Source organism: Panulirus ornatus, chromosome 9 (genome assembly GCF_036320965.1).
Source record: "Panulirus ornatus isolate Po-2019 chromosome 9, ASM3632096v1, whole genome shotgun sequence".
Lineage (NCBI taxonomy): Eukaryota > Metazoa > Arthropoda > Malacostraca > Decapoda > Palinuridae > Panulirus > Panulirus ornatus.
Genome location: NC_092232.1, coordinates 49,213,025 through 49,239,301, shown reverse-complemented (window position 1 = coordinate 49,239,301; position 26,277 = coordinate 49,213,025). Strand labels below are relative to the sequence as shown.

The window sequence follows — 26,277 nt, the reverse complement described above, 5'->3', positions numbered from 1 at the left end:
TACACCCCTCTGCACGCTATATGGTCGGCCAGCACCTTCAGTGTGTGCAGTCTACTAGCCATATCCACATCCTTACTTAGAAGAATACATTAGCTGGAGCTCAAATTGGACAATCTCTTGAGTAATGAACACGAATAGTTTCATTGTGGGAGATCTCATGGAGTGGAATGCCTTGCAAGAACCTGCATCAGGAAAGGATAGATATTCCTGTAGACTGTGACCGACAGATGTGATTACCACTGTTGATTACCACTGGTGATTACCTTTGATGATTACCACTTGTGATTAACCACAGCGCTGCCACGCTGGAAGGGGGAGGGAGGATGCTATTTCGTGTGTGGTGGAGTGGTGATGGGAATGGATGAAGGCAGCAAGTATAATGATAATGATAGTAATAATGATAATTAATTGTAAAGTGATAATGATTAATTGTAAAGTAGTAATGATAATTAATTGTACTAATATTAATTCATAAAAATTATTTCTTTATCATTCATATAAAATGAAACTTGTACTTTTTTCATGGTATAGAAAGTTAAAAAGAACCATCGCCCCAGAGAAAATCTATGATACAATGCAAACATAGAAATAAAAAGATATTAAAAACTCGTTTAGCTTAACTTGATTCATGGCCATTACATCCAGCTTTGTTACCTACATTTGATGTTTGACTTGTACTTTTAATTCATTTAACAAACTCACTCTTGAAGGTACAAAAGACCTATTATATCTGGCAGTACAACATTGAATAGATCTTAGTGTATTACCTGACAGCAACATCTGATATTTAGGGTACAAGGGATGTTTTCTCTCATTCATGATTACGTCTTTGAATAACTGCTCATTCATGTAACCCCAACAGGGATCTTATATTACCTACTCCCATTTTCTCAAAAAGTGGGGACATACACAAGTATATGTATATGAGTGGGAAAGATGGTAAGCAGGCATTATTGGACTACATAGATATTAGTTGATAGGTATGCAAAAGAGAAACTTTTTAATGTAAATGTGCTGTTTAGGGCAGGTGATAGGATGTCTGATCACTATCTTATGGAGACAAAGGTAAAGATTTGTAGAGGTTTTAGGAAAAGAGGAGACAATTGGTGAGAAGAGAGTGGTGAAAGAAAGTGAGCTGATAAAGGGAATTTCATGAAGAAGTGCCTGGAGAGATTGAGTATAGAATGGCAAGAGGTTAGAGTAAATGAAGCTAAGAGATTGGGTAAGGGATGGGAGGTATTTAGGGAAACTATGATGGCATGTGCAAGAGATGTATATGGCATGCGAAAGGTAGAAGGTGAGCAAATTAGAAAGGTAGTGGTTGGTACTTACAGGGAAGGAGTGCAAATGATTGGGGGATACATAAGAGAAAGTGGCAAGAGATCAAGAGGAAGGTGTAGGGGTTGAAAAAGAAGGCAAAGGAGAGTTGGGGTGAGCGAGTATCAGTAACCTTTAGGAAGAATAAGATGTTATGGAAGGAGGTTAACAATGTGCAAAAAAGCAACAGAACAGATAGCAACAGCACTAAAGGGGGCGCAGGAGAAAGTGGGAACAGGTAGTGATGAAGTGAGGAGATGGAATGAGTATTTTGAAAGACTATTGAATGTGTTTGATAGGATCTTCAGTGTATGGATGGATCATGGTGAGGTGTCAGAGGAAAGACTATTGAATGTGTTTGATAGGATCTTCAGTGTATGCATGGATCATGGTGAGGTGTCAGAGGAGTGACAGAATGCATGTTTAGTGCTGCTGTATAAAGGCAAGGTGTATAAAGGTGAGTCTTCAAACTGTAGAGATATAGGTTTGTTTAGTGTAGTTAGTAAGTTGTATGGGAGGGTAATGATTGGGAGAGTGAAGGCATGTACAGAGCATCAGACTAGGGATGAACCATGTGGTTTCAGAAGTGGTAGAGGATGTGTGAATCAGGAATTTGCATTAAAGAATGTGTAATGAATGCTTTGAAAAATGGATGTATTTGTATGTGGCATTTATGGATCTAAAGAAAGCATATGATAGGGTTGTTAGAGATGCCTTATGGAATATCTTATCTTTAGGAGGAAAGCTGCTAGAAGCAGTGAGGAGTTTTTATCAAGGGTGCAAGGCATGTGTACAAGTAGGAGATTCCAAGTGAAGGTTGGCCTGCAGCAGGGATTTGTGATGTCACTGTTGTTGTTTTATTTTTTTATGGTTAGGAAGGTGAGTGAGGTAAAGTAGAGACTTGGAGAGAGAGTCGAATGTGAGTGGGTGTGTGGGTGTGAGTTTGAATGGAGAAAAATTGGAGGGATTGAAGTGTTTTAGATACCTGGGAGTGGACATGGCAGTTAATGGAACCAGGGAAATTGAAGTGAGTCAAAGGATGGGTTGGGGTGCAAAGCTTCTGGGAGCACTGAAGAATGCATGGAGAGATCATTTTTTTGGAGAGCAAAATTAGGTGGTCGCAACATTATTATATAGATGCAAGGTATTGGCTGTTTATCAGGTAAGACCTGGGAGTGGACATGGCAGTTAATGGAACCAGGGAAATTGAAGTGAGTCAAAGGATGGGTTGGGGTGCAAAGCTTCTGGGAGCACTGAAGAATGCATGGAGAGATCATTTTTTTGGAGAGCAAAAATAGGTGGTCGCAACATTATTATATAGATGCAAGGTATTGGCTGTTTATCAGGTAAGACTGTGCAGAAATTGATGGGTGTGTTGGAAATGAAATGTTTGAGGGCAATAAGTTTAGGAGATAGTTTGATCAAGTAAGTAATGAAAGGGGCAAGAGAGAGAATATGGTTGAAAGAGGTGAAAAGGGTGTGCTGAAATGGTTTGGACGTATTGAGAGAATGAGAAAGGAAAGGTTAACAGAGAGGATATATGTGTCAGAATTGGAGGGAACAAGCAGATTGGGAATACTAAATTGGAGATGGAAAGATGGAGTGAACACGATTTTGAGCATTCAGGGCCTGAACATGTAGGATGGTGAAAGGCATGTATGGGACAGAAAAAATTGGAATGATGTGGCATATAGGGTCTATGTAGTGTCAATTGACTTAACCAGGGCAAGTGAAGCATCCAGGGTAGACCATGGAAAGGTTTGTGGGGCCTGTTTGTGGACAGGGAGCTGTGTTTCCGTTGCATTACACATGACACCTTGAGAATGATCCACTTCCATAATGTGGGGTTTCCAAGAAAGAGTGGATGTTACAGTAATACAAAGCATGTCCATTGAGTCTAGAGGTGGAATTACAGAACCATCAAAGGAGAGATGAGAGTTGTGAGGAGTTTTCTATGAGATGGATAGAAACTGGGTTTTGGAGGCATTAAACTTAACTAGATTTTGTCCACCCCACTGAGATATCTTATCCAAGGCTGAGTTTATTGAGGAAGCTGTGTCAAGACGAGATGCAGATCGAGCGAGAGGAGGAGCAGAATTGAAGGATGTGGATGAATGCAGTGTTGACTCATCAGCATATGAGTGCATTTGATTATTTTGTGAAGGAGAGGAAATCATTGAAGAAAGGAGAAAAAGTGTAGGGGACAGGCCAGAACCTTGAGAGAGGGTGTAGGTTGATCCATCAACAATGACAAAAATAGATCAGTTGGAGAGGAAGCTACATATGAAGGAGCAAGCGAGGGAGGGAAGCCAAGAGAGGGGAGCTTACAGATGAGACCTCAGTGTCACCTTGTGAAAAGCTTTGGATATTTCAAGGGCAGCTACACAAGATTCCCCAGAATCTTTCAGGGATGGTGACCAGATGTTTGTAAGATAGGAAAGAATATCACCAGTGGATTGTTCAATGGTATGACAGTATATTTAATGGAGTAATACCATAGGAAAGAATATCACCAGTGGATCATTCACTGGTATGACAGTATATTTTATGGAGTAATATCATAGGAAATAATCACCAGTGGATCGTTCAACGGTATGACAGTATATTTTATGGAGTATTACCATAAACTTGCATATCATATATAAGACCTAGAAATTAAAAAAGAAAAAAAATGAGAACCAAATCGAAAATATTTTATCCAAAGCATTTACTGAAGAATTCTGCATTTGAGTTTTCTTACCAGAGAAGTGAAGTAGTTGTTACTTACTCATTTTTGGGAATAAAGATGTTTGAGAAAAGGAGGATTAGCTCAGCAAATATATGCAAAAGATATGTTGATATGGGGAATCATGGAAAGGCATAGGTGTAGAACTAGGGATAAACATTAAATGATGAAATTGCAAAAAAAATAAGTTACTTGTTTTGAAATTATTATGTTTTATAGCCTATTTATATTTCTAATGCCTCCACTCCCAGTTTCATAGGATGATTTTATAACATGTCTCATGTTAGCAGACCTTTTTTAAACACATGATTTACCTTCCTTACTTTATTCATAATTGTTTTTGCAGTGATGCCTTGGATGTACTGAGCTTCAACCATTTCCCTCAACGGTCAACTGAATTCCCTGCTGGCAGTGCACGTGATCATGAATATCATCAAGCTTTGATTGAAATCTTGACTGCTTTAGAGTTGTCTGTCTCCCCATTACTACTACAATTTATAGTGAAGTAAGTTTAGATGAAAATGACATTTTGTATCCACCTGCTTATCATCATTTCCACATGCCACATCCTCAATCAGTCCCCTTTCAGTTCAAGTGGAGCATGGATTTCTGAATTTATATAACTACTACTTACTTTTTCAGTTTGTACACTAAGTTCATTCATTAGGTGATAACATTGTCTTTATACATACTATCCTTTTACACAAAGTGCTTCCATTACATCTGATTTCCAGTCATTCATCAAACTTTTCATATATCACTAACCCCAACCATTTCTCTCTGAATCTATTCATTTCATTCTTGGTCTACCACACCTCCTCCTTTTCTTCAGCTGTACTACTATATAACTTCCTGACCAATTTATCATCTATCTCATATTCTGCAAAGCTTTACTCTTCCAAAATACTACAGTTTTTGTGCATATACCGTGACTTTTCTATACCACAACTTATCACTTCTCATCTTCATTTTTCATTTTGCCTCTAGGTTCCAACTTCATATTCTTTCCAAGATCTTTCTTTCTTCTTTCAAACTATTCACCATTTCCCGCGTCAGCGAGGTAGCGTTAAGAACAGAGGACTGGGCCTTTTTTGGAATATCCTCACCTGGCCCCCTCTGTTCCTTCTTTTGGAAAATTAAAAAAAACGAGAGTGGAGGATTTCCAGCCCCCCGCTCCCTCCCCTTTTAGTCGCCTTCTACGACACGCAGGGAATACGTGGGAAGTATTCTTAATCCCCTATCCCCCAAGATATCCATCTATATTGCTTGTATTTCTCACTAGTCCTGATTTATGTAAACTTGTGTTGCACATTCATAGATCAGCATTGTGTCAAGTATCCTAGCAGACATCTTGCAGTCACTGCTTAAATTTTTGTACTTTACTGGAAATGTTGGTTCATCTCTAGCTTTTTTACTGGCCTTCTTTATGGGAGTTCACACTAAAGATTTAGACTTGATTTAAACTTATCCATGGCATATTTTCCATCACAATGTAAACTGGTATTGCACTGTAAGCCCCCATTGCTTTCATAAACTAGCATCTTACTTTTATTCACTTTCAGCATTCTCCTCTTACATACTTCATTAACATGGCCTGACATTCTGTTCAGAACTTCTTGAAATTTCAACGGGTGTTTTGAAATGGTTTAGTCACATGGAGAGAATGAGTGAGGAAAGATTGACAAAGAGGATACATGTGTCAGGGGTGGAAGGAACGAGGAGAAGTGGGAGACCAAATTGGAAGTGGAAGGATGGAGTGAAAAAGATTTTGAGTGATCGGGGCCTGAACATACAGGAGGGTGAAAGGCTTGCAAGGAATAGAGTAAATTGGAATGATGTGGTATACCGGGGTCGACTTGCTGTCAGTGGATTGAACCAAGGTATGTGAAGCGTTTAAGGTAAACCATGGAAAGTTTTGTGGGGCCTGGATGTGGAAAGGGAGCTGTGGTTTCAGTGCATTACACATGACAGCTAGAGACTGAGTGTGAACGAATGTGGCCTGTGTTTTCTTTTCCTAGCACTACCTCGTGCACATGCAGGGGGATGGGTGTTGTCATTTCATGTGTGGCGGGGTGGCGACAGGAATGAATAAAGGCAGCAAGTATGAATTATGTACATGTGTATATATTTATATGTCTGTGTATGTGTATATATGAATACATTGAACTGTATAGGTATGTATATGTGTGTGTGGACGTGTATGTATATACATGTGTATGTGGGTGGGTTGGGCCATTCTTTCATGTTTCCTTGCACCACCTTGCTAATGCGGGAGACAGCAACAAAGTATAATAAATGAATATATAAATAATGAGCATACATTGGTAGGTTTTCTTTATATGCTAAACTTAAACCTTGGATCTGTGTATCTTCATAACACACACACACACACACACACACACACACGTACACACACCGTTGTTTTATTAACACCACACCTGATATCGATTAAAGCTCTTATCTTGATAACTATAGCACCATTCTTTGGGGATGTGGGAAGCCCCAAGAGATCACAGGCATTAGGTAACCCTTACAGGGACAAAGTTCTTTTAAAATTGGTTTATTGAAAAAGAGTCTTTTTTATGGGGCATCAGTGGTTATAGTTTCTTTGCCTCTTTGGTATTGCTCAGACCATTCCTGATGTCCTTGTGGCTTATTGGCAACACAAGACTGGAACCAAAGCAAAAACTTGTTCATGCCCATAACACTAGTTAACTTTTCAATTACAGTTTATGCATAAAAGTTTGCGTATCCCTGTTATAGTATGCCTCTTTTCTTGAGTCACTACCTTGTGAACTGGCCCCCAGTATATGTATCTAGAGTTCCTTTTATATCACAGGATCTTTCTGAGGCATCTGTATCACAAGACCACTGTATCACTGTTAGCAACTTGAGAGTAAACGTTTGTAATGTCTGTATTAACAACTCTAGGGTGCGCTGTTGTGATGTCTGCTTCTTTCCCAACTTTTCGAAGCCTTGGAATTCTTTTCCTTGTTGCCTTTCCAACGGCTGTGATTTATCTCTTTCAAGTATGCTGTGACTTTTTTCTTTCATATTTTATGTAAGGAGTATTTTTTAAAAGGATTTTTGTCTCAATTAGAGACAATGACATAAAGAAATGATAGTATTGGTATTGAGTTAGAGCATTTAAAATTATGAGAATGTAGAAATGTTACATGTGGATAATAGTGATAAAAGCAAAACTGCAACAGAGTTGCAAGTTGTGACAAAGAAATCTGTAAAAGATGTTGGAGTAGAAAATTGAATGTGTATGGAAATAAATTCATGTGTTTTTTCATAGTAAAGATAACAATGAAAAATAATCATAACTAGAAAATGTGTTCAGGTTTGCTATAAATGTCATCCCCTCTAGTGTTTTTCCATAATGACTTGAATTGCTTGGACTCTCCTCACAGTGCTATTATCAATATTGCTTTGAATGTGGAATGATATTTATTACTTTTGTGAAAGTACTGAGTGTTGGTTCTTGATTGTGAGTGACATATTTCTTGAGATTTTAGTGTTTATACTGCAAACCAGTTCTTTGTGTTTTAGAATAGGTTTTTATTATTCATTTTTACATTGTATTCAGTCATACATAACGAATTATCCAATTAATTTTTAGGCTGTTTTGCCGTGAGGAGAAACATCGTTATGAGGAAGCTCTTCTTGAGTCACTTGAAAAATTCATGAAGAGGCAATCACCGACTCAGCAGCTACAAAGTCTGAGACTTGTTTATACCATGTTTGCAGATCAGTCACGAATGAAACAGACTTTCAGGTAAGAATGGAATGCTTATTTTTATTCTCCATCCTTTTTATGTAAGTTTTGTGAGTTGATCTTTGTTTTCAGCAGGGCTTGAAGGATGCTTGCTTTCCAGTACCATCTAGTTAGAGTAGTCAAAGCCTGATGTGGGAAGTTCAGTAACCACATAAAGATGCCACTACTCCTCAAGTGATTGAAATGTGCACACACACACACACACACACACACACACACACACACACACACACACACACACACACGCACACACACACACACACACACACACACACACACACACACACACACACACACACACTACCTTTAAGTTTACAATCCTCCAAAGAAATGCAGTGATGTAGAACATGTGTATATAGAAGATAATGAAGGAACTAGAAGGGTGGTGAAGAAAGAAACAAAACACTCTCTCCTTTGAGATGGTAAAGTGATAATGATGGGGGATTTCACCAACACAGAAATAGAGTGGGAGAACTTAGATTCCCATTGAGATGCTGAGTTGTGGTGACACAAATATGTTGAAAGTGCAAAGGAGAACTTCCCCTATAAACATGTTTCTGACCATACAAAAATTTGGGGAGATGATACACCATGTCTATTTGACCTTGACTTTACACAATGTTGCATGAAAATAGAACATAGGAAATATAAAGTTTGATACTCTTGTTGGTAAGACTGATTATGTCATGCTTGTTTTTCAATTTATGGAGATGAAGGACACGTGAGGGGGATCAGAGTAGCTATAGGAACCAAAGAGGAAGTAGTCATGGCGACTACATCTGTACACTGAGAGTTTTGATTGGGAGAGGGAGTTCTGCAAAGGTTCTGTGAAATTTACATTAAAGAGGTCAGAACATGAGTTCCTCTAATGGCTAGTAGAGAAGGATGAAAATGGAGAGGGATATTGTTCAGTGAGAAATGTCATAAAGTGAGAGAACTCATTGATGTACTATGGAAGAGATATAAAAGACACTGCAGCCAGCCAGCATATGAGAGATACAAGAGAGCAAGGAATGAGTATTGCAAGGTAAGAAGGAGGGGAGCAGAGATTTTTTAAAAGTATTATCAAAAAAGTAAAAGACAATCCAAAACTTTTACGTATGCTCATCAGGAACAGACTGTCAATGAAAGAGCAACTGATCATGCCAGGGCACTTGAAGGGAAGGATCATTGAGGATGATAAGAAAATATTTAAGGAGGTAAATGATAAGTTCAGAATTCTTTTTACAGCGGAGGACAGTCATGCACCAGCATTACCAGAGTGGGAGGGGGATGAGGTCTTGGAACATATAACAATCAACATATATGATGTTATTAGGCTATTAGAACAACTTGACCCATTTACAAACCATGATCCTGATGAAGTCTCCCAATACATAATGAAAGAATGTGTGGAGACACTTGCTAGATCACAGGAAATGTTGTTCAATAAGTCATGAGTGGAAGGTGTAAATTCAGAGACGTGGAAGAGGGCAAACGTTGTGTCTCTATTTAAGAAAGGGATTGGGAAACTGCATTGCATTACAGTCACTTTTACTAACAAGTGTGGTTTTAAAACATTGGAAAAGATGATGCCATCAGTCCACTTGTGCTTGTCAAAAGCAAACATTACAGACCTATGAAATGTTCAGAACAGTCACTGGCTGCATATCAACCACAAAATTCAACACTTGCACAATGAAACAAAAATGCTTTCAGTATAATCTCACTTTGACATGCTTGGCAGTAATTCTTTGCAATAGCAAACAACAAACCCCCACCACCATCACTACCACCACCACTGCAACCACAACCCACCCAAACTACTCTGTAGTCAACCATCAGCTCCCAAGAAGAAATAAAACGCTTATTCTAGTTGACACTTCAACATTTACTTGCGGATTTCCACTTCACTTAAAAATGACATTGTCAGAACGCATTCTCACTGTAATTACGTAAACAGCAAAACGCTGTTCTCCCAACTCACTCTTAAACCCCACTCCACGTGATATATACCCATTTGGAACTATACTCCCCAGGTATATATGAATTTCTCTGTTTCATCTCTGTTCTGAGCACTGCCCATCTCTTCAACATTGCAAACAGTGATTTAGCTTATCACAAGACCCCTTACACCTAATATGCCACTTCCATACTGAAGACAACGAGCACTCATTTTCCTGTTGTTCTGCACTCACCTCACATACACTCAGTATCTTCACATTTTGTGACCTGTGTTCCCACTCAGTAAATGTAGCTGGCTTCCTGAGCACTGCAGGAGTCACATAAAATGTGGTCATGGGGCAAAAAAGTAGTAAGTGAATATTTCCTTATACTGATGGAATATAATAAATAAGTTTTCCTAAAGATTGTAAAGTCCCCAAATCCTTGGTCCAGCACATCAGCTTTGGTCATGAGATTCCAGGGTTGGGGACACAAAGCATTTAGTTAGCTGCTTCATGGCATTTATTACCTCAAAATGCATGATAAGTTAAATCATGGCATGTGCCACCTCAAAATGTATGGTAACTTGCATCATGGCATTTTGCCACCTTAAAACATATGGTAAATTGCATCATGGCTTTTGCTACCTCAAAATGTGTGGTATGTTACAGAATGGCATTTGCTACCTCAAAATAAAAATGATGAATTGCAACGTAGCATTTGCTGCCTCAAGATGTATGGTAAGTTGCATCATGGCATTTGCTATGTCAAAACACGTTAATTTGCATCATGGCATATGCTACCTCAAAATGCTTGGTAAGTTGCTTTATGGCATTTGCTGCCTCACAGTGTTTGGTAAACTGTATCATGGCATTGCTTCGTCAAGATGTATGGTAAGTTGCGTCATGGCATTTGTCATGATGCCAGAGAATGTCAAAGTTTGGAGACTCAAGGTCACTGAGACATGCACCAGGTGCATTGATGGAGTAAACACGGATGCCAGATTTGAGCTGGAATCATGAGTGGAGATTATAGTTGGAATTGAAAAAGGGGCATTTGAGAACATCATTAGACAACTGTGTCTCAGAGGGAGGTTAGATATTGAAGAAGTACTAGACAGATGTTGTTCAACAGAAGAGAAGTTGATAGTGACCATGAATTTTGGTAAGGTGAATAGAAAAAGAGGAAGGTCTACCAAAATGGGCAAGGGCATGGGAGGGGCTGGTACTACTGCTTTTTGAGCCCTCCCTCTCATTGGCAGTAGAGCCTGGCAGAAACCCGCAGATGCTTGGACTCCATGATGCCAGGAACTAGGGGGCCTTAGATTTGTTGAACTTGATCATGAGTATACTAAAAAATGTTTGAGCAAACTGGAGTTGGTAAGAGTACTTATGTGAAGAAATTGTGAGGTTTGAATAGGTGTATGGTGCTTTTATGGTGAAGATGGCAGTCCTGCTTTGGAAGACAGAGAGAAAGACCAGTCATCCTAACATGGAGAGTGTAAGATGGTTCTGGGCACCACTTCAACACTGCTCATTTAAGATGGTAGTACCACCCTGGGCAGCTGCTGTCAGCAGTCTACTACCTAACTGATAGCTCCAAGTTTAGGGGACAGGATATTCCTTGAGTTAGCTGGGATATTGGGAGGGGACAATACACTGCCACCTGAGCCCTCCCTTTCACTAGTAGCAGAGTTAAACAAGAAAGTGTAGTCAGAGGAGTATACCTTAAATTTGCAGGGGTACTGCTAAACCTCTTATCATCTCTTGCTCATCATAAGGGGTTACTGTTGCCGATGACCTTCATTAATATTCATGTTACTATGTATTTTAAGTTGCGTTATGGCATTTGCTACTTTTTAAACAAATGCAACGAACTCTTTTCTGACAAATAAGCCACTGAAAAGTATATTGGCGAGTTTTGTTATGGAGAGATAAAACCTTGGAAAAGATTTAGTGTGTCTAGCAGATGAGACAGGACTTTTATGGCATTGCTATGCAAGAAATATGCTTGCTACAGCAGATGAGTTTGGCATTATGGGGGTAAACAAGAGCAGATTGCATTTGCATGAAGTTTGTATGCAGCAGACAATTGCTGTTTATGATAGTGTAATGGGTCCAAGACAGTGTCTGCTTAATGTGTGTAATATACATTAAATCAGAAATGTATTGATTTGTACAATCTCTCTTGAAGAAAGGAATGATTCAATAAGATATTGATATTCTTTGTGTTTTTCTGTTTTAGATATAATGTAATAGAGAAGATCTTGGCTCCACTTTTGCAGCAGGCAAATTTAACACCCACCATTTCATTTTTTGAAGAAGTCATCAAGCCAGTAATGACAGGAATATCAGTATCAGTTCAGGGACGGAGTGAGGAACAGGAAAAAGTCTTGATCACTAAGTTAGGAAGCTTTGTGATTCTCCAAGTAAGTGAATATAAAACACCTTTTACATATGAATATGATAGATTTATTGGTAACAAATCCAAAATTATATAATAGGAATAAGATATCTCCATCAATGTATGAAAATTGTAGTTGGTCCAGTTTTGCAACTATATTTTAAAGGCAAAAACCTTAAAGTATCCATATCTGATATCAATATTTCTTAATCTTATCAGTCCTACAGACATACCTCACAATTAGTGCCAGAGTTCTTCACATGTACAAGATATGTGCTGATGTTTCCAACATGTTAAATCTACTGGAGCAGGCACAAGTCATATATTGATACCATATATCATCAGCAGTAATTACTCACCCCTCACAAATTTCATACCTGTCACTTACCTGACAAACATTATTTTGGAAGGACTTCTTTCTGGGTTGTGCATCTGGCTGTCACAAGTGTCCTACTGTCATGTCTGACTGGCACAAACAAACACAAATATATGAGAAGAGATACAAAACAAATTTGATTGAGAGCTGTGATTTAGAGGAGCATGATGATTTCTGTTATATGATATTTCATCTGAGTGATGGCATTTTAAGCTAATGGAAAAGAATTGAAATATATAACATAAATGGATACATGTGTCAGAGGTGGAGGGAACAAGGAAAAGCAGGAGACCAAATTGGAGGTGGAAGGATGGAGTGAAAAAGATTTTGAGCGATTGGGGCCAGAACATACAGGAGGGTGAAAGGCATGCAAGGAATAGAGTGAATTGGAATGGTGTGGTATACCAAGGTTGACATGCTGTCAATGGACTGAACCAGGGCTTGTGAAACGTCTGGGGTAAACCATGGAAAAGTCTGTATTCCTGGATGTGGATAGGGAGACTGAGTGTGAATGAATGTGGCCTTTTTTATCTGTTTTCCTGATGCTTCCTTGTTGAAGCAGGGGTAGCGATGCTGTTTCCTGTGGGGCGGGGTAGCTCCGGGAATGGATGAAGTCAAGCAAGTATGAGTATATACATGTGTATATATGTATATGTTTGTGTATGTGTATGTATATGTGTATATGTTGATATGTATATGTATGTATATGTGCGTGTATGGGTGTATATGTATATATATATGCGTATATGAGTGGATGGGCCATTCTTCGTCTGCTTCCTAGCGCTACCTTGCTGACATGGGAAATGGCAATTAAGTATAATAATGATAATGAATGGATGAGGTAAAGATAGGTTTCATAGAAATGAACATGATTAGATCAAGAGGGGAAATTCTAATTAACAAACTTTATTCACTATCACTCCCTCTGTTGCACTTCAGTGTAAGCAAAGTTTCTGGAATGTAATTGTAGTCTGAAATCAGGTTCACAACCAGACTCCCAAACTTTCATGCTGCTAATGAGTTTTGTTTTTTCCTTTTTGTTGTTTTATATCTTCAAACATTTTGTTGAATTAGTTCTTTATTACTTTTTTTACACTTAGGCTGGAGGGAATGCAAAGGTAAACCATTCTAAGGACTGGAAGTATTAACAATCATCAGAATATGGGGTTGCTCAGAGGGGTAGCTGGTAGAGGCAAGGGTGAAGATTTTTAGTGGTTTTTGATTGAAAGGAAATGATATCAGAGAAAAGAAGGTGGTTAAGCAAGTGAGCTTGCATAAGTGGTTTGTGTGAAGAGATACCAGGAAAGTTTGAGAGTAGAATAGTAAAAGGTGAAAGTAATGGGAGGTGTTTAAGGAAGCACTGTTGTTATTTGCAAGAGAAGTGTGTGGATTGCAGATAGGGTGGCAGATGTGGGGTTATTGGGTTGAGGAAGTATGTAAAGTGAGAGAGTTATGGCAAGTGGTGTGGTGAAAATATACAAGCTATGCACAAGATGAAATGTGGCAAGATGGCTGGAGAGGATAATATTGCAGTTGAGTTTCTAAAGGAAGGAGATGACTGTTGTTGATTGTTTAGTTAGGATTTTCAGTGTGTGTATATATCCTGTGAGGTGTCTGAGGATTGGTGTAATGCCTATTTAGTGCCATTTTATAAAGGCAAGAGGAGGAAAGGTGAATGTTAGAATTATGTAGAGTTATAGGTTTATTGAATGTACTCGGGAACTTGTATGGAAGTGATGATTGAGAGGTGTGGTGACATGCATGAAGCATCAGACCAGGAAAGAACAATGTGGTTTCATTATTGGTAGGGTAGGTGTGGATTAGATGTTTGCCTGGAAGAATGTGTTTGAGAAATGTATAAAAAAGACAGCAGTATGTGAATGTGGCAGTGACAGAATCTGGAGAAAGCATAAGACAGAGTTGATAGAGATGCTTTGTAGAAGGTGCCATGATTATATAAACAGCAGTATGTATTTGTGGCATTTACAGAATCTGGAGAAAGCAGAAGACAGGGTTGATAAAGATGCTTTGTGGAAGGTGCTATGATTATATAAACAGCAGTATGTGTATGTGGCATTTACAGAATCTTGGGAAAGCATAAGACAGGGTTGATAGAGATGCTTTGTGGAAGCTGCTATGATTATATAAACAGTAGTATGTGTATGTGGCATTTATTGAATCTAGAGAAAGCACGTGACAGGGTTGATAGAGATGCTCCAGGGAAGGTGCTACAGTTGTATAGTGTGAAAGGAAAGCTGTTAGAAGCAGTGAGGAGTTTTTGTCAAGAAGGCAAAACATGTTTATGAGTAGGTCGAGAGGAGGGTGAGTAGTTCCAGATGAAGGTGGGTGTGTGACAGGTGTGTAGATGTTACCCTGGCTGTTTTATCCGTTTAAGGAGGGGATGCTGAGGGAGATGAATGGAAGGGTCTTGGAAAGATGAGCTGGTATGTAGTCTGCTTGAGAAGGGGGGCCAGGGGGTTGAGTCTATTGTTGTTTGCCTTTGATATGTTGCAGGTGGCAAATTTGAGTTAGAAGCTTGCAGTAGCCCCAGTGCCACACCCAGTCAGAAGCTTTGGATATGTGAAGGGTAGCTACATAGGATTCCCCAAAATCTTTAAGGAATGATGACCAGACAGTATGATAAGAATAGTTGATTGAATAAGTAGGATTTTCAATGTATGTATGGATCATGTTAAGGTGCCTGTTGATTGGTAGAATGCACGTACAGTGCCATTGTATAAAGGCAAAGGGGACAAAGATGAATGTTCGAATTACAGTTTGTTGAGTAAACTTGGTAAGTTGTGTAGAAGAGTGGTAATTGAAAGGGTTGTGGCTCGAACAGAGCATCAGAATAGAGAGGAATGATTTAGTTTTTAGGAATAGTAGAGACTGTGTGGGCCAGGTTTTTGCTTTGAAGAATGTGTGAGAAATGCTCAGAGAAACAGAGGACTTCGTATAATTAATTTATAGAACAGGAGAAAGCATGTGATATGGTTGATAGAGATGCTTTGTGGAAGATGTTATGAATGTATAATGTAGGAGGAAAGTTATTAGAAGCAATGAGTTTTTATAGGAGAGAAAAGTATTTTTGCAAGTAGGTAGTGAGGAGGGTGAATGGTTCCAGGTGAAGGTGGGTGTGCTGTAGGGGTATTAGATATCTTCATGGTTGGTTGTTTATGGATGGGGTGGTGATGGAAGTATATACATGGCCCTTGAAAACATGGGCAGTTATGTTTGGGAAGTGAATTATTTGTATGCTGATGACTTGGCATTGCTGCCAAATTCGAGTAAGAAATTACAGAAGTTAGTGGCTGAGCTTGGGAGAGTGTGCCAAAGGAGAAAGTTGAAGGTAAATGTGAATAAAAGCAAGGTTATGAGGTTTAGCATTGCAGATAGACAGGTTGATTTGAGAATGAGTTTAAATCGACAAAGTTAGGAAGCGAGGTGCTTTAGATATCTGGGACTGGACATGCCAGCGAATGGAACTAAGGAAGCAGAGATGAACCATACAGTGGGTGATTGGTGAAGGTTTTGGGAGCATTGAGGAATGTATGGAAAGAGAGATCACTATCTAGGAGAGTGAAAGTAAGTATGTTTGAAGGTATAGGTGTCCCAAGAATGTGTGGATGCAAGGCATGGGCTATATTTGAGAATGCATGGAAAACAGTGAATATGTTGGAAATGAAGTGTTTGAGATCAATATGTGGTGTGAAGAGGATTGATTGAATAATGATAGGGTAAGAGAAAGATGTGGTTGCAAAAAGAGTATGGTTAAGAGAGCTGGAGAGGGTGTACTGAAATGGATTAGACATATCGAGAAACTGAGGGAGGGGAGGTTAGCAAAGAGGGTATGCATGTTAGAAGTGGAGGGGATGAGAATGGGGAGACCAAATTTGAGGTAGGAGGATGGAATGAATAAGACAATGAGTGGTTGAGGCCTGACCATGTAGGAGGGTGAAATGTGTGCATGGAATATAGTGAATTAGAGCAATGTGGTATACTGGGGATGACTTGCTGTCCATAGTGTGATCATACTTTTCCATATATTAGTATCCTAACCCGAAGATCATTGATGTTTTTCTGGCAAGACCTTCTAATCAATGATATTTCCAATATTTTCAAAAATGATAAAAAAGTTTTAGTTGCCAGTTAAGAGGAAATACCATTGTATAGAAGAGGAAAACTGTTAAATGAACCTAATTTTGTTGCTGTACAGATTGTCACAAGTGTTGAGGTAAGATGTTGAATATGCGGTTATGTTTGGTGAATGTTAAAGTATATATCACTTTTTTTTTTTTTTTTTTTGCCGCTGTCTCCCGCGTTTGCGAGGTAGCGCAAGGAAACAGACGAAAGAAATGGCCCAACCCACCCCCATACACATGTATATACATACGTCCACACACGCAAATATACATACCTACACAGCTTTCCATGGTTTACCCCAGACGCTTCACATGCCCTGATTCAACCCACTGACAGCACGTCAACCCCGGTATACCACATCGATCCAATTCACTCTATTCCTTGCCCTCCTTTCACCCTCCTGCATGTTCAGGCGACGATCACACAAAATCTTTTTCACTCCATCTTTCCACCTCCAATTTGGTCTCCCACTTCTCCTCGTTCCCTCCACCTCCGACACATATATCATCTTGGTCAATCTTTCCTCACTCATTCTCTCCATGTGCCCAAACCATTTCAAAACACCCTCTTCTGCTCTCTCAACCACGCTCTTTTTATTTCCACACATCTCTCTTCTCTTACCCTTACGTTACTCACTCGATCAAACCACCTCACACCACACATTGTCCTCAAACATCTCATTTCCAGCACATCCATCCTCCTGCGCACAACTTTATCCATAGCCCACGCCTCGCAACCATACAACATTGTTGGAACCACTATTCCTTCAAACATACCCATTTTTGCTTTCCAAGATAATGTTCTCGACTTCCACACATTCTTCAAGGCTCCCAGAATTTTCGCCCCCTCCCCCACCCTATGATCCACTTCCACTTCCATGGTTCCATCCGCTGCCAGATCCACTCCCAGATATCTAAAACACTTTACTTCCTCCAGTTTTTCTCCATTCAAACTTACCTCCCAATTGACTTGACCCTCAACCCTACTATACCTAATTACCTTGCTCTTATTCACATTTACTCTTAACTTTCTTCTTTCACACACTTTACCAAACTCAGTCACCAGCTTCTGCAGTTTCTCAGCACTGTATCATCAGCGAACAACAACTGACTCACTTCCCAAGCTCTCTCATCCCCAACAGTCTTCATACTTGCCCCTCTTTCCAAAACTCTTGCATTCACCTCCCTAACAACCCCATCCATAAACAAATTAAACAACCATTGAGACATCACACACCCCTGCTGCAAACCTACATTCACTGAGAACCAATCACTTTCCTCTCTTCCTACACGTACACATGCCTTACATCCTCGATAAAAACTTTTCACTACTTCTAACAACTTGCCTCCCACACCATATATTTTTAATATCTTCCACAGAGCATCTCTATCAACTCTATCATATGCCTTCTCCAGATCCATAAATGCTACATACAAATCCATTTGCTTTTCTAAGTATTTCTCACATACATTCTTCAAAGCAAACACCTGATCCACACATCCTCTACCACTTCTGAAACCACACTTCTCTTCCCCAATCTGATGCTCTGTACATGCCTTCACCCTCTCAATCAATACCCTCCCATATAATTTACCAGGAGTACTCAACAAACTTATACCTCTGTAATTTGAGCACTCACTCTTATCCCCTTTGCCTTTGTACAATGGCACTATGCACGCATTCCACCAATCCTCAGGCACCTCACCATGAGTCATACATACATTAAATAACCTTACCAACCAGTGAGTAATACAGTCACCCCCTTTTTTAATAAATTCCACTGCAATACCATCCAAACCTGCTGCCTTGCCGGCTTTCATCTTCCGCAAAGCTTTTACTACGTCTTCTCTGTTTACCAAATCATTTTCCCTAACCCTCTCACTGTGCACACCACCTCGACCAAAACACCCTATATCTGCCACTCTATCATCAAACACATGGATCATATATCACATATATCACATGGATTTATTATTTACTGACAATTTCTCTAATTTCAGATTATGTACTCCAGGCTTCCTCGTGAAAGAGTTTTTGCCCCTGGTTCAGAGGTAAATTCTGCTTACCGACCAAGTGACCAGTCAGGAAAAGAGTTAACAAAGGAGGTATTTCGATATGCATCCAAGATTGCCAAAGGGGAGCTACGACACGATCACACTCACGCAGAACTTAGAAGGCTTTGTGCTTGTGCAGCATATAATGCTATTATTGCTGTTCTTGCCTGTGTACAAAATGATTTAAGATTCTACACTAGTTTCCTGTTTTCAGCTAACCCTACCAAAGGGGAAGCCATATGGGAAAGCATCATTGATTGTAACAAGACTCATGAATTTGATGCTGAAGTAAGCTTCAATCCAGGCAGCAAGAAACGTTTTGTTGCCTTGCGGCAAGAATTGAGAAAATCATCCAAGAAAGATGGAGGTTTGGATTCTGGGACAGTGCAGTACATGGCCTCTCATTTCCTTGAAGACAGTAGCCTTCGAGAAGATGTCTCCCAGTTTGATTTTAGTAACTCCGTTGTCCTTGCCATGTCTGAAACGGAGAAGTTTAATGACAAGTGAGTATTACTCCTAACAGAATAGAAATAATGACCAAGATTCTTTTTTAAAGTCTGAATTAGCTTTTTTTTTCATCTGAGACATCACAGACAACTGAATGCCCTAATCAAGGCCATCTCATTAACACAGGTACCTCTTAGTTTACAGATATTTGATTTATGCCATTTTTAGAATTATGCACATGGTTCATTTACAGGTTGTACCTTTCTGATCCGGCGCTCTGTGGTTTGGTAACTCCTATGGTATGGAATGTTTTGAATCTGCTGCCATTAGTTTGTGGATCTACCATCAGGGCAGCACTGTGAGCAGTTCTAAGGTGCCAAAATCTGTTTACACTGCAGCTGAGCTAATTAACATTCTTCTTAATTATATTCGATTTTTTGCTGAAAATGAAAGCCAGAAAAGTTTAAAGTTTCAGAAAACTTTGAAAGGTGCTAGGGGTACAGGATTAGATAGTGCACTTATAAAGTGGTTTAAGCTCCAATGTAATGAAGGAGGAGATGCTTATCGAGCAGGCCAAATTTTTTCATAGAGAACTTAAGTTAGACTGTGAGTATTCACAAGGATGGTTTCACAGGTTTAAGTGGAGACAGAATATCACCATAAAGTGTGTACGGAGAAAAGTGTAGTGCTGACATGGAAGCTTGTAGTGCAAGTTGTTATTAAAAGAAACAATAAGAACTCCAAATTTCTATTAAACAACCAACAGCAATATGTACATGACAAAAGAAAGTGTACGAGCTGGCTGCCTGGCTGAGACTGATACAGCACAGGCTGTCTGCCTTGACAATAAAAGAATGATAAAACAAGAGTTGACCAAAGCCAACTACCAACCTGTGGTCGTTCGTTACATTAACTGCTCATCACAAAGCTGCGACAAAGTTTGTGGATGAATTTGCACATTTAATGGCAGCGGAAAAGTTAGTCCTAGAACAAGTGTATGATGCTGACAAATCTGCTTTGTATTGGCGTTGTATGCTACAAAAACCCTTGCCCAAGATATAGAGGAGTTTCCATCTGTTGACACTTCAGATGTAAACTGATGTTACAATATAAACCTTGTTTGAAAGATTTGATAATAGGCATATGATAGAGTTGATTGAGATGCTCTGTGGAAGGTATTAAGAGTATATATGGTGTGGGAGGTAAGTTGCTAGAAGCAGTGAAAAGTTTTTATCAAGGATGTAAGGCATGTGTACGAGTAGGAAGAGAGAAAAGTGATTGGTTCCCAGTGAATGTTGGTTTGTGGCAGGGGTGCGTGATGTCTTCATGGTTGTTAATTTGTTTATGGATGAGGTTGTTAGGAAGGTGAATGCAAGAGTTTTGGATAGGGGCAAGTATGCAGTCTGTTGTGGCTGAGAGGGCTTGGGAAGTGAGTCAGTTGTTGTTCGCTGATGATACAGTGCTGGTGGCTGATTCCAGTCAGAAACTGCAGAATTTGGTGACTGAGTCTGGTAAAGTGTGTGAAAGAAGAAAGCTGAGAGTAAATGTGAATAAGAGCAAGGTTATTAGGTTCAGCAGAGTTGAGGGACAAGTTAATTGGGAGGTAAGTGTGAATGGAGAAGTGAAGTGCTTTAGATATCTAGGAGTGGATTTAGCAGCAGATGGAACCATGGAAGTGGAAGTGAGTTACAGGGTGGGGGAGGGGGCAAAGGTTCTGGGAGCGTTGAGGAATGTGTGGAAGGGGGAGAACAGTATCTCGGAGAGCAAAAATGGGTATGTTTAAAGGAATAGTGGTTCCAATAATATTGTATGGTTGCGAGGCATGGGCTATAGATAGGGTTGTGCGGAGGAGGGTGGATGTGTTGTAAATGAGATGTTTGAGGACAATATGTGGTGTGAGGTGGTTTGATTGAGCAAGTAATGAAAGAGTAAGAGAGATGTGTGCTAATAAAAAGAGTGTGGTTGAGAGAGCAGGAGAGGGTGTATTGAAATTGTTTGGTCACATGGAGAGAATGAGTGAGGAAAAATTGACAAAGAGGAGAAGTGGAAGACCAAATTGGAGGTGGAAGGATGGAGTGAAAAAGATTTTGTGAGATCAGGGCCTGAACATACTGGAGGGTGAAAGGCGGGCAAGGAATAGAGTGAATTGGAATGATGTGGTATACTGGGGTAGACTTGCTGTCAATGGATTGAACCAGGGCATGTGAACCATCTGGGGTAAACCCTGGAAAGTTTTGTGGGGCCTGGATGTGGAAAGGGAGCTGTGGTTTTGGTGCATTACACATGACAGCTAGAGACTGGTTGTGGACGAATATGGCCTTTTTTGTCTTTTCCTAGCGCTACCTCACGTGTGCACGGGGGAGGTGGGGTACCATTTTATGTGTGGCAGGGTGGCGACGGGGATGAATAAAGGCAGCAAGTTGTAATATGTACAAATGTATATACGTATATGTCCATGTATGTATATGTATGTATACTTTGAAATGTATAGGTGTGTATATGTGCGTGTGTGGGCGTTTATTTATATACATGTGTATGTGGGTGGGTTGTGCCATTCTTTCATCTGTTTCCTTGTGCTACCTCACTAACGCGGGAGACGGTGACTAAGTATAATAGACAAATAAAAAATAGATATTATTTCCTATTTGAAGCTTTGTTCTACCTTTGATAACATATCAGTATGTATGTGGAATGAACTGGCAAGACTAGGGTTGGGAATATATTTACTCAGAGAACTCTTGGGGTTCATTTTATGTTTTCTGGTATTTCTGTGGTCTGGTAATGGCCAGTTCCTAAGATTGCCAGATTAAAGAGGTCATCCTGTACACCTTTTGTTTCACACTTGATTACTGTTTCCCATTACTTTATGCAGGCTTAAGTTTGCAATAATGCAATCATTATTAGGCTGACAGCGCATTGGTGTGGCACTTTCAGCACTGTGCAAGAAGTGTGGATATGCATGGTGTAGATATATTCTTTGGTCAAAATATGTTAAAGTATCTTATGTTGCAGTATATTGTGTATTGAACTTGTTATACCCCTTGCATCATGCCTCCAAAGTGTCTTTTAAGTTCCATTACTAATGGAGCTAAGAAGCTTAAGGCTGTCACCACTGAGGTTAAGATGGATTTGCTCAAATGTTTTAAGTGATGTGAATGAATAGCTAATATAAAGTGTGCCCTTAGTTTTAGTGAATCTACTTTATGGACTATTCATGATTGTGCAGAGATCATGGAGAGTGCTAAGATTGGAATATTTATCAGTACACATATCTATCTGTCTGTATCTTTCTGTATTGCTGATGCCTGTTCCGTTCGGGAATTCCATCAAGGGTGACCACAGCAGTAGAGTCTCCATAACTAAACTCTAGTGCTGTTTCCTAGCCTTTAGTTCCTCACCCTTTACAGGCTTCTGGCTGAGGGCAACTTGTCTGCAATGTTTGCAAAGGCTGCTACCTCATCTTCCTACTGACTTAAACTTCTTAATGCTCCTGCTTAATGTTACTACCTACTACTACTACTACCTAATGCTCCTTCCTAAATGTTCCTACCTACTACTTCTCTCTAATGTTCCTACCATTTTGCCAGAAGGCAGAGCTAGTACATAGTGTTCACCGTAGGAAAATATATAGTTACAAAGAATGAGCTGCATGAGTTTTGTTGTCAAGTGTTATGTGTAACAAAGAGAAATTGTATATATGTGGACAGAATGCCAGTAGTCCATATGTGGGTGAGGCAGAAAGAAAAAAGAGCTATCTGTGTCAGAAGAGTGCAACTTAACCATTGAGGTGCTTGCTCACTTCGCAGCCATCTCTAGCCCTTCTGATACCCAGGCAGATTGTACTGGTAACATACCTTCCATGTCGTTACCTACCAACTACTATCTACATCAGTGCTTCTAAAGGTTCACGTTCCTAAAGTTCAGTTATGGAGAAAATGGAATGAATGTTGGTCACATGGATTAAACACCAAACTCATGAAAACACTCCCATCAGCATACCTGTATTACAAGCAAAGGGCTGGAATATATATGATGACTTGGCAGCAGAAGTAGGAGAAGCAAAGACGTTTCAAGCAAATCCTGGTTAGTTTGCAATCTTACAAAACACTACAATTACCACAACATTGAAATTTACTGGGAACCCTCAAGACTATTATTGAAGAAGGTAGTCATGTTCCTTAATGGACATAAAATGTAGATCAGACCACATCATTTTGGAAGAGAATGCTTTTGAAAAAGTACATTTCCCATGAAGATAAGACTGCATCAGGATTCAGAGTTTGCTATTTACTGTTTTTTGATATTCATTTTATATTGTGTATATTATAGTATTTTATATTTCCTGGTACTGTAGTTATAGTGTTATAGTATTCCTTTCTTTCATATTAATAATGAAACCCTTAATCTCCATTACCCACATTATTTGATTTACTCATTTTTGATGTTCACCACCATGTTCAAGAATAATGCATGTTGTAGAAGGCGACCAAAGGGGGCGGGAGTAGGAGACTAGAAACCCTCCCCTTCTTGTATTTCAGTTTCTCAAAAAAGGAAGTAGAAGTCAAGCAGGGAATGCTCATCCTCCTCGAAGGCTCAGATTGGGGTGTCTGAATGTATGTGGATATAACCAAGATGAGAAGAAAGGAGAGATGGGTAATATGTTTGAGGAAAAAAAACCTGGATGTTCTAGCTCTGAGTGGAACGAATTTCAAGGGTAAAGGAAAAGAATGGTTTGGAAACGCCTTGGGAGTAAAGTCAGGTATTGCTGAGAGGACAAGAGCAAATGAAGGAGTAGCACTTCTTCAGGAGTTGTGGAAGTGTATGACAGAGTGCAAAGAAGTAAATTCTAGATTGATGTGGGTAAAACTGAAAGTGGATGGAGAGATATGGATGATTATTGGTGCTTATGCACCTGGTCATGAAAAGAAAGATCATGAGAAGCACATCTTTTGGGAGCAGCTGGGTGATTATGTCAGCAATTTTGGTGCTCAAGACCAGGTAATAGCGATGGGTGATTTATATGTGAAGATAAGTAATGTAGCAGCTGAGGGTATAATTGGTGTGAATGGAAATGGTGAAGAGCTTATGGATTTGTGTGCTGAAAAAGGACTGTTGATGGAGAATACCTTGTTTAAAAAGAGACATATACACAAGTATATGCATGTAAGTAGGAGAGATGGTCAAACGGCATTATTAGATTATGTATTAATTGCTAGGCAAGTAAAAGAGACTTTTGGATGTAAGTGTTCCAAGAGGGGCAGCTGATGGGATGTCTAATCACTGTCTTGTGGAGGCAAAGGTGAAGATTTGTAGAGGTTTTCAAAAAGAAGAGAGAATGCAGGGAGAAGAGAATGGCGAGAGTAAGTGATCTTGGAAAGGAGACTTGTGTGAAGAAATACCAAGAAAGATTGAGAGTAAAATGGCAAAAGATGAGAGTAAATGAAGTGAGGGGAATGGGTGAGGAATGGGATGTATTTTGGGAAGCAGTGATGGCATGTGCAAGAGATGCTTGTGGCATGTGAAGGTGGGGATTTGGGCACATTAAAGGGTAGTGAGTGTTGTGATGAAGAAGTAAAATTGCGAGTGAAAGAGAAAAGAGAGGTTTAGATGCTGCTTACAAGGAAGGAGTGCAAATGATTGGGAGATGTGTAACAGAAATTGACAGGACAAGAGGAATGTGCAAGGGTTGGAAAAGAGGGCAAATGAAAGTTGGGGAGAGAGAGTACCATTAAAATTCAGGGAGAGCGAAAAGATGTTTTGGAAGGAGTTAAACAATGTGTGGAAGTTAAGAGAATAGATGGGAACATTGGTAAAGGTGGCAAGGGGGGCTAGGGGTGACAACAAGTAGAGATGGAGTGAGGATTTTGAAGGATTGTTGAATGTGTTTGATGATAGAGTGGCAGATGTAGGGTGTTTTGGTCAGGGTGATGTGCAAAGTGAGAGAGTCAGGGAGAATTGTTTGGTGAAGAGAAAAGAGTTGGTGAAAGCCTAGCAGATGAAATCAGCAAGACAGTGGAAGTAGATGGTATTGCAGTTGAATTGAATAAGAAAGGGGGTGACTGTGTTGTTGATTGGTTAGTAAGGATATTCATTGTGTGTATAGATCATGGTGAAGTGCCTTAGGATTGGCAGATTGCATCTATAATGCCATTTTACAAAGGCAAAGGGGATAAAGGTGAGTGTTCAAACTACAGAGGCATAAATTTGTTGAGTATACCTGGAAAATTTCATGGGAGGATGCTGATTGAGAGGGTGAAGGCATGTACAGAGCATCAGACTTGGGAGGAGCAGTGTGGTTTTAGAAGTGGTAGAGGATGTGCAGATCAGATGTTTACTTTGAAGAATGTATGTGGGAAATACTTAGAAAAACGGATAGATATGAATGTAGTATTTATGGATCTGGAGAAGGCTTTTCATAGCATTAATAGAGATGCTTTGTGGAAGTTCTTAAGAATGTATGGTGTGGGAGGTAAGCTGCTTGAATTATTGAGAAGTTTTTATCATGGGTGTAAGGCATGTGTACGAGTAGGAGGAGAAGAGAGTAATTGGTTCCCAGTGAAGGTTGGTCTGCGGCAGGGTTGTGTGATGTTACCATGGTTGTTTATTTTATTTATGGATAGGGTGGTTAGGGAGGTAAATGCAAGAGCTTTGGTGAAAGGGGTGAGTATGCAGTCTGTTTGGGATAAGAGTGCCTGGGAAGTGAGTCACTTGTTCACCGATGACACAGCTCTGGTTGTTGATTCTAGTGTGAAACTGTAGAAGTTGGTGACTGAGTTTGGGAACCTGTACGAAAGGAGAAGGTTAAGAGTAGATGTGAATAAGAGCAAGATTATTAGATTCAGCAGAATTGAGGGACAAGTTAGTTGGGATATAAGTTTGAATGGGGAAAAATTGGAGGAAGTTAAGTGTTTTAGATATCTGGAAGGGTTCTATGGAAGGAAAAGTGTTATAGGGTGGGGGAAGGGGAGAGGGTTCTGGGAGTAATAAAGAATGTGTGGAAGGAGAGACCAGTATATCGGAGAGCAAATATATATATAAAGCCTTGAAGAATGTGTGGAAGTCGAGAACATTATCTCGGAAAGCAAAAATGGGTATGTTTGAAGGAATA

The 26,277-nt window shown here is 39.7% G+C and overlaps 1 protein-coding gene across 1 annotated transcript in view; it reads left to right on the top strand.

Moving 5' to 3' along the window:
* The window catches only part of LOC139750406 (DNA-dependent protein kinase catalytic subunit-like), a 254,167-nt gene that overhangs the window by 122,144 nt on the left and 105,746 nt on the right, over positions 1-26,277 (top strand). The window contains exons 26-29 of the mRNA XM_071665164.1: positions 4,389-4,547; positions 7,668-7,823; positions 11,991-12,174; positions 18,669-19,225. Of these exons, the coding sequence (XP_071521265.1) occupies positions 4,389-4,547; positions 7,668-7,823; positions 11,991-12,174; positions 18,669-19,225 (1,056 nt within the window). The remainder of the gene's footprint in view (positions 1-4,388; positions 4,548-7,667; positions 7,824-11,990; positions 12,175-18,668; positions 19,226-26,277) is intronic.